This window comes from Athene cunicularia, unplaced genomic scaffold (genome assembly GCF_003259725.1).
Source record: "Athene cunicularia isolate RWA unplaced genomic scaffold, athCun1 SCF_110, whole genome shotgun sequence".
Lineage (NCBI taxonomy): Eukaryota > Metazoa > Chordata > Aves > Strigiformes > Strigidae > Athene > Athene cunicularia.
In genome coordinates this window covers 10706-19908 of record NW_020799168.1, presented here as the reverse complement: position 1 = coordinate 19908, position 9203 = coordinate 10706, and the positions used below count along the sequence as shown (strand labels likewise).

General features: G+C 52.5%; 1 protein-coding gene across 2 annotated transcripts in view; it reads right to left on the bottom strand.

Moving 5' to 3' along the window:
* The window catches only part of LOC113490513 (leucine-rich repeat and fibronectin type III domain-containing protein 1-like protein), a 7790-nt gene extending 3197 nt beyond the window's left edge, over positions 1–4593 (bottom strand). For both annotated transcript variants that reach the window (XM_026867038.1, XM_026867039.1), the window contains exon 1: positions 3203–4593. In XM_026867038.1, the coding sequence (XP_026722839.1) occupies positions 3203–4578 (1376 nt within the window). In that variant the 5' untranslated portion in view covers positions 4579–4593. The remainder of the gene's footprint in view (positions 1–3202) is intronic.
* Between the last annotated feature and the right edge of the window lie 4610 nt (positions 4594–9203).

The window sequence follows — 9203 nt, the reverse complement described above, 5'->3', positions numbered from 1 at the left end:
GGGGGGGGGGGGGATCCCACAGCCCGGTGCCAGGATTCATCTTCGTTGAGATCTGTGTGAGCTGGACCAGACGACGGATGAGGCAAAACACACGTGAGCAGCGATAAAACCAACGGCGGGTGGCTTCCCCCCCCCAGATTAATTCCTGCTTCCTAAAGCATCGTTACTATTTGTCGCTGGTGGTTTGGGTACCCAAGGGTCGCTCCTGCTGGAATCTCCCCCTCAAGACCAGCAGACCTGGGCGACACAACCGTTCCGTTCCAACAAAGTTCAGCTACAACCTGAGATCCAACTTCCTGAGAGTTGGAAGACTCTTCAGAATCTCCGGACCACAAGGAGCCGGCAGGGCCGGGAGCACGACGCCCTGTTTTCCTCCCCGCGTTCACCCCTGGGAAAAACGCCGCGTGTTGGGAATCTTCCCAAGCACGGGAACGTCGCGGGGCGAGCGTGACGGAGAGTCCGATCGCGGGCCGGAGGGGAGATTCGGGGGAATATCATCGCTCCGCCCTTGCTTACGGGCTGAGGCGACAGCGCGCTTCCTCACGATTACCTCCCCCAGGTGGAGGAGGCCATGGAGAGGCGAAGACAACGGAGTCAAGGGAGTGGCTTAAATTCTGGAGGTGAAGCGAAGTTGCCGTGGCAACCGACACCGGAGCGACAGGGTCCTGCACCCGCTCCATCCCCTTCCCAGGCAGCACCAAACCAGCAGCTCCGGGCGGGGGGCAGCTCCTTCGCCTCCCGCAGAGCTCCTGCGGGGTGGTGATGCTGCCGCGCGTCCGGCCCCGCCCGGCCCTGGCCTGAGGTGTTCGTGCCCCTCGCCAGACCCGCGGGCTCTGGGGGGGGTCTCGGCCACGCCAAGGGCCAGCAAACGCCCCGGGGCTCCCCGGTTTCCCCGGGTGCGACTCGAGGCGGCGGCTTGGGCCGAGGCGGAGTCGCTGCCCCGTTCCCAGCCCTGGCGCTTTAGGGCAAAACTTCCTTTAAGGGTCTAAATCCGACGGTCGCTCGCGGTGGGAACTGGGCGGGAACCCCCGGATTTTCACCCCTGCGGCGCCCGTTACCCAGCGGGCTGCGACGCTGCATCGCTTGGAAGAGCTGCTCTGTCATTTGAAGCGTTCGATGGGTTTTATTCCCAACCCGAGCCCCCGGCGAAGGGGCTCGGCACCGAGGAAGGGGCAGGGAAACGCCCCGTCCCCCCCGGCTTCTGCCGCAGGAACAAGGCCGAGGCCACCCAGCCGCAGCCGTGTTTAACTCCACAGATCTACGGACCAGCCGCCGCGCGGGTCGCTCGTTATTCGAGACTCTGGGAAGATTTAAAACGCGACGAGAAAGAATTGCTGCAGGAGTGCGGCAGCTGCCCGCCTGCCACAAATCCCAGTAAACAACCCACTGGTATCACTGGGATGCACCTGCCGGCGCTGGCTGCTTCCCACTTCGCTTTCTGGTGGGAGAACTCGGTCAAACGCCCCCCCCCCCGGATTTCGCGGCTCCGCAGCTCCTCCAACCAGCGATGTCACAAATGTTCTCACAATTCTGACAGTTAAACCAGGCTTCGTCTTCCAGCCAGCTCCTCGCCGCCGTCCCTGGCAGCTCCCAACACCGCGTCCTCCCACCCCCTCCGGGAGACCCTCACCTCGTCCTCCTGCTTCCTTCCCAGCTCGTCGCCGCGGCAACGGGAGGATGGATGGCATCCTTCCTCCAAGAGACTCCGGGGATGGTCACTTCCACAGGAGACTTCTGAAAACCCCGAGTGACATTTCTGTTTCAGGGACTCCACGCAATTTTCACACACGGTTTCGGGTTTGGTGTTTTTTGTTTTTTTTTAAATTTATTTTTTTATTTTTTTCTTTTTAACCAGGATCTTTTTGTGGCGGTGGGTTTTTCACACAACCTCAGGATCCCAGCTTGGAAGGGACCTCAGGGGTCAGCCGGTCCAACCCCTCTTGGCAAAAGCCCGGTCTAGACAAGCCGGCCCAACCCCCCGTTGTCCAGCTGAACCTTCAAAGTGTCCAACGCTGGGGAACCCCCCACCTCCCTGGCAGGATTATTCCAGTGGCTGATTGTTCTCACTGGGAAGAATTCTCCTCCCTGGGGGTAACTTGCACCCGTCACCCTTTGTCTTTTCCATGTGACTCCTTGTAGCCAGGGCGTCTCCATCCTCCCCGCAGCCACCCTGTAACCACGGGAGACAAGACCCCCCCGGGACCAGCTCCCCGCCACGCCTCTCCTCGGGGGGCTGCTTCCCAAAGCGCTGTGCTTGAACCCCAACTCTCCGGATTATTCCCGAAGCTCTTCCCCATCATCCACCCAGCGCTGGCTCCACTCCGGGCTGCGGTGGGACACCAGAAATTTAGAGATTCCGCCACGGGAGCGGCACAAGATTAGAAAAAAAACCCCGTTGTCACTCGGGGGAGACGTTAAATCCGGCTCAAACGCTGGGTCCCGCTTTAAGTGTTTTACACCCCACCCTCCAATCAATCGCAAACTAAAGCTTAGAGACAGAAAAAGTCAGAAACTCGCCCAGCCCCTGCGCAGGGCCGCGGCCGTAACCCATCTCTGCGCCCTCCACTGACAGCGTCAGAGCCACTCCCAAGTTTTACCAACTAAACTCCATCGGAAAAACGCGGAATCCACCCAAAACACAGAAGGTAAAACCTCCCGTGCAGCGCCCGGCTCCCCGCAGGGAGTTCTGTCCCCACGTGGCTCTGCCCCGACACGGGACGGCCACACCCGCGAGCAGAACGCGACATCGGGCGTCTCGATTTTTTTTTTTCCCCCCTCTCTTCCCCATATTTTAAAGTAAAACGACGACGCTTGAATCACCATAAAAGGTAACTAAAATCTCCATCTCAATTTCCTTAAATGTTAACAACTAAGATATTGCTCATCAGCTCCGCTTGGCCCATTAAACCGGACCGTGAAGCTTAATTACGTCGGTAAAGAGTTTAGGGACCCTCAAGAGGCGGCGCGGCCGCGGGCGTTATTGGTTCTAACGGAGCATCTCGACTCCTCGCCGAGGGGGGTTTGACGGGTGAAGCTTCTCTGAGGCAGCTCCCGTCTCCTCAGCCCCCTCGCCCGCGACGCGGCGGGTGCGGAGAGGCGCTGCCCTTCCTCCTCCCCCCCTCCTCCTCCCTCTCTCCTCTCTCTCCTCCCCCTCCTCCCCCTCCTCTCCCTCCTCTCCCTCCCTGCGCGGAGGCGCCGTTACCTGTACACCAGGATGTCGTCGGCGGAGCTGTTGTACTGGATCTGGTACATGCGCATCCCGGGCAGGTGGTGCTGGGAAGGCCACTGGATGAGGGCGGAGGACGACGTCAGCTCAGCCACCACCACCGCCTTCTCCTGCTGAGCCTTGGTCTCGTTGGGGAAGCTCGACTTGGCCGAGATGAGAATGTCCGAGGGGCCGGGCTCCGCATCCTTGTCGCAGTTGGTGCTGTTGGCCAGGCTGGGGTACGGGCTCACCAGGAGCTCGACCGGCGCCGTCGACTCTCCCGCGGCGTTCGACGCGATGCAGGTGAACGTGCCCTTGTCGCCCAGGGAAGCGACTGAAATATCCAGCGTCCCGTTCTCGTACGAAACCGTCCTGGAGGTGTTGGAGACCAACTTCCCGTCGGGCGAGATCCAGCGGACGTAGGGATCGGGGTCGCCCACAGCTTTGCACTTCAGAGAGACGCTCTGGCCTTCTGTCACCGCCAGCTTCGGGGTGCGGTGCGTTATCATCGGCGGCTCGCAGACAAATTCCTCCTCTTTGATGGACCAGAAGTATTTTCCCATCAGCTCGGGCGGGGAGGCGCAGGTCTCCAGGTCGTCCTCCCTGGTGAGACGCCTGAGCCACACGAGCTCGCAGTTGCAGTGCAGAGGGTTCCCCCCGAAGCTGAGCACCAGGGAGGACAGCGGAGACCCCTTGGACTTGGCGTACACCGGGATTCTGGAAAACAGAGGGTCGGGAGGGATCTTTTTCAGCTTGTTGGAGGTCATGTCCAGGCGGGCAAGTTTGTGGAGGTTTGAGAAGATGCCTTCTGGCACAAACTCAATGAGATTATGGTCCAGGCTGACCGTATTGACATTAGAAAGTTTGGCAATCGTTTCCCAAGGGACGTTAACGAGGTTGTTGTAGGACAGATCCAGGTCTTCGATTGTTTCAATAAAATCATCCAACGACCCGGGAGAGATGTAGTTCAACTGGTTGTTACTGAGGATTAAATGCCGGAGGTTAATCAGACCCTTGAAGTGATCCTCGTTGATGTAAGTCAGCCTGTTGCTGTCCAGGTGCAAGGCGTGGAGGCCTTTAAGATCAAAAAAAGCGTAAGGCATGATTTGACTGATTGTATTCCTCGACAGCGTCAAGTGAATCAGGTTGGTCATGTTGGCAAAATCCTTCCTCCTAAGCGTCGTGATAAAGTTGTCCATCAGCCTCAGTTCTGCCGTTCTCCTGTCGATGCTGGGGGGCACGAAGAGGAGCCCCGTCTTCGTGCAGAGAATCGTGAAGGATGGGGACAGGTTCTGGCACATGCACCTCTTGGGACACATCATGGCCTTCACGGCGGTGCTAATAACCAGGAGAGAGACAACCAGCCTTTCCATCGTAAGGAAAATAACAGACCTGGGGGGGGAAAAAATAGAAATAAAAAATCCGTGTAAATGTGTTTTACTTGGGTGTCGGGTTGACACCGAAGTTTTCATTGCGAGTCCACCTGTGCCAACTGGAAGTGCCTTCCAACCGTCACAAAGCCACCACAAACTGGGATGTTCTGGGAGATGAGCGCTCCCGGCCCTGCTCTGCCCCCGCCGGCGACGCCGAGACCGACTGGGAGTTCCAGCCCCTCCGACTGGGAGCACCAGTTCCTCTGACTGGGAGCACCAGCCCCTCCGACTGGGAGCACCAGTTCCTCTGACTGGGCACACCAGCCCCTCTGACTGGGAGCACCAGTTCCTCCGACTGGGAGCACCAGTTCCTCCGACTGGGAGCGCCAGCCCCTCCGACTGGGAGCACCAGTCCCTCCAACTGGGAGCACCGAGCCCTTTGCAGAAACCCGTATTTTAAGGACAAAGAGGGGTTTTTTTTCCCCCCAGGACATGACAGGGATCTGAAACTTTCACAGCAAATAAGGAGGAGAAACACCTCCTAAGGCATTTCCGAACAGCAAGGCTCTGTTCAATCAGAGACGCAGATTTTTATCTTTAATTTTATTTCTTTTTCCCCGCGCAGCACAGGTAGCATCTTCAGAGAAATAAATTGCAGAACTGCACATGCGTTTGGCCAACGAAATTCCCTCTGACACCTCGCGCCTGCCAGGGTATTTTCCCGTTATTTCCCACATTTCCCCGGCCGCACCGAAGGGGGAGATTGTTTTAATTTCCCCTTCACCTCTAGCTGGCCGGAAAACTGCCGAGCGGGGGGACTCAGGGAGCCGCGAGGGGCTCAAACTCACAAATTACGTGTTTCGCCCCCGGCTCCAAACCCCGGCGGGCGCATCCTGCTCCAACAAGGAGGGCGCTGGTGTGTCTGCAGCCCAACGCGCCGGGGGCGTCACCGCGGTACAGTCGGTTCCGCCTGACGGCTCCTTCACGTGGCGGCGTAAAAATACCCCAGCACCATCTGCTGAGTCAGCTGCCACCGTTGCTGGAAGTCACCAGATTCTTGCAGGACATTTGGGGTTTTTTATATTTTTTTTTAATTTTTTTTTTTCCCATTGGTTTGTTTTATTTAACAATTTCCACGGGCTAAAGCTCCTTTACAGGGCGCCGGCGTCTCCGAGATACGGAATTACAACATCGGAGCCTGGAAATGAGTTTGGTGAGATCCGACCGAAAACTCCACAGAGAGGGGAGGAAAACAAAAAAAAAAAGAAAGAAAAAAAGAAAAGAAAAAAAAAAGTGATAAAGTGATTAAAACCAACCCATCGCCCTACAGAGGATTATTGCTTCAGCCCGGAGAGCGTCGGAGCCCAAACCTCGTCGCCAAGGCCGCGCGTTCATCACCTCCTGGAGGCTGATCTTTAGTCGCGGGCAATCCTGACCGATATTTTGTGAAAAATAAATGAAAAAAAAAAGAGACGAAGCAATCGAGGGAACCCTCGGTGTGGGGAGAGCGCGAGGGGGTGGGAGGAACGTCACTTCTTACCTCGGGGAGTGTCGGTTCCACGCAGATACATTCCGCTACAAGCTTTATCTTTCAAATATTTGTTGTGGGTTTTTTTTTTTTTTTTTTCAAGAAACCCATTTCTGCCGCCACTCCCCCCTCCCCGTGCTCCGAACCCTTCTCACTTCTAACGGCTCCATCTTTCCACTCCTGCTCGGTTCAGGTGATTAACAAACGCACAATTATCCCCAACCAGGCTGCCGGGCAATATTGCAATCCCCTCGGTTTGTCATTAGCGAACACAAATGCAATTTTAATGGATTAACGGCCATCTGGGCTGTTAAAAAAAAATAAACACGGTATAAACCCCACCCCACTTATTCTGTTAAAAAATAATTAAACATTACGAACACGAAACCGCGGCGTTAAAATTAATGGATTCCGGAGCCCAACGAACCGTGACTCTTGTCGCGTGTGAGGGGGGAAAAAAAAAAAATTCTCCGAACTGTTGTTTATTGGCTCAATTTCCTCGTTTCCCACCTGCAGTTCATGGTAAAAATTGGTTGAAGAAGGAGTTTAATCCCCAGGCGATGAAAAACCGACAGAATAAAGTAATTCCAGTCAGAAGGGACCTACAAGCGGGGACCACAATGAAGATTTGTGCAAAAAAAAGGGGTTGGTTGGTGTTGTTTTATTTTTTTTTTCCTGTTTTCCCACAGCAGAACGTCGGGGAGAGCTGGGGTTGCCTTCACTCTGTAAGAAGAGATTTCCAACAGGTTTAAACTGGCGCCGCGGCACGGAGGCTTCTCGCGCTCCGCTCGCCACGGGCGCCGCGTGAAGGATGATGCCCACGGCAGCTTTGGCAAAAAAAAAAAAAAAAGCCGCGTCAGCCTCCGATCCTCTGCGGGCCCTGCGGAAGGAGACCCCGGCTCCCTCCAGCACGGAAATGTCCATCGACAGATATCGACAGATACTCGCTGCTGAAACCAGCTGGTTTATATCCCGCTTCTCGCCCCCTCCCTGCTCCGAGCGCGGCGTCCGTCACCCTCACCTGCCCCCGCGGCCCGGCACGCGCATCCGTGGAAGGGAAAAAAAAAAAAAAACAACCCGAAAAAAGAGCTTTTTCTCGAGGGAGGTTTCATTATTACCCTTTCCCGATCCACGATTAACCACACGGAAAAATTTAATTCACCAACAAGAAATAACGTGCGTAATTTCGTCCCGCTTGCCCCACCTGTAGACGAGCGAGAAACACTTCCAGTTAAGTGTTTAAGGAGCCTCTTGCTGATTTTCCTTCTGGTTTTTTTTGTTGTTGTTGTTTTTTGTGGTTTTTTGTTTGTTTGTTTGTTTGTTTTACCTTCCCCCAAAACCACTGGGAGTCCCCGTCGAGACGCACTTGGGCTCAGAGCAGATTAGCAGCAAATCTGGGAGCCGGCACTTCTCTGAACCCAACTCACCATCATTAATATTCGTATCAGGATTTTATTTTTTTTTTTAATCCAATATTTTTCTTTCCTGGCGTCCCTTTTCAGACCTGCCAACCACGCGAGCGAACCCGTTTGCCTTTTCCTTTATCCCCAGAAGGCGGCACAAACGACACCCAGCTGCGCGCGGTCACTGCCTGCCGCTGGGGAGGTGTTTTCATAACACACACACACACACACAAAAAATCACATTTCTCAACCCACGGCACAGACGTGATGAGTAAGAAAACCAGAGGGAAAAGCCTCAGCGATAACTTTCACCTCCACGTTCGGGTTTTGCCTCGCCCTAGCTCTCTGTCGTCTATCAAGGCTGTTAGCAGACCTGAAAATAATTTTATTTGGTTTGTTTTCTTTTTTTTTTTATTTTTTGCTGTCGGGTTGTTTGTTGTTTGTTGGTTTTTTTTGTGGTGGTGGTCTTGTGTTTTGTGTGTGTGTGTGTCCCCAAAAACGCAACCAGTCTCTGTCTGGTTTAGCCCTGTACTGAGGAAGGTACGGAAAGAGTTACCCCCAAAAGGGTAAATGTTCATAGATTTATTGTGCAAATATCTGCGCTCCCTCCCGCTCTCTTCCTCCGGCCCCAGAGCTCACGATGAGCTGTGCTGCTCTTCCCTCCAACCCCCCCCCCCCCAAAAAAAAAAAAAAACAGTGTATGAATTTTCCAGTAAGAATGGAGAAAATATTCAGTAGCAGTTTCTGAATGCTTTTCGTAGTTATTAGATTCACTGTTCACAAATAAATTATTCTATTGAATTTTTTGTATAAATACTGTTATGAATGGTTGACCTTACTTAAACCAGACAGCTTCTACAAAGACTCATGGTTCTGAATAATCTTCTCACCTCTCTTTAAACAGAACATTATTGGTGATTGCTTTTATATTTTGATTACCTACCTTTCCATCCCTCTTATATTTTCAGTGATGGTACTGATTTCCTGATTTATGATAGATTTTTTCACTCTTATCATTATTAAATATATTTAGATGTATATTTCGCTTGAATTAGCACAATATATGAGAGCTTTTACTGTATAAAATATTAAAAGAACATGTTGCAGTAGCAAAGGTGAGCATTCAAAGTTTAGGTATTCTAAAAGTACTCTTATTTTGAGTACCCTGTATTACACAACTATGATTAGATTTTCAGTTTCCTTAGTATTATAAATACCTACCTTGGTACCTTTCCAAACTACAGTGCAGAAGATGTGATTTAAGAGACCTAGATGTCTGCATCTGTGCTAGTTACTTCTAGTCTCTCTTTGTGGTCATCAAAGTATCGTATTTGAGGCACGATTAATCTCATCTTTAGTTGATTGTAAGTTGACCTGATGATAACATATATATGGTGCAGTGAGAGGAGCTGAATTCTTACTGAGTTTTGAAGTTAGGTTTCTTGGAAAGGAAAAGCCTCATTCTAATTTAGGCTAAAATTTTTTAGTTTAGGCTAAAAAATAATCAAGCTGAAAGAGCTACCAGTACACAAAGTTTCAACCCAACCCATTAATTTAAAAAAGTTACAGTCAATTGAAAACAGTGTGCTGTCATGGAAACTTTAGTAGTAAGTTATGCTAGCATCATACCATCGTTATTGTACTTCAGAGAAGAAATGTGATGAACTGGAAAGAGTTAAAGAATTTCCATGAAC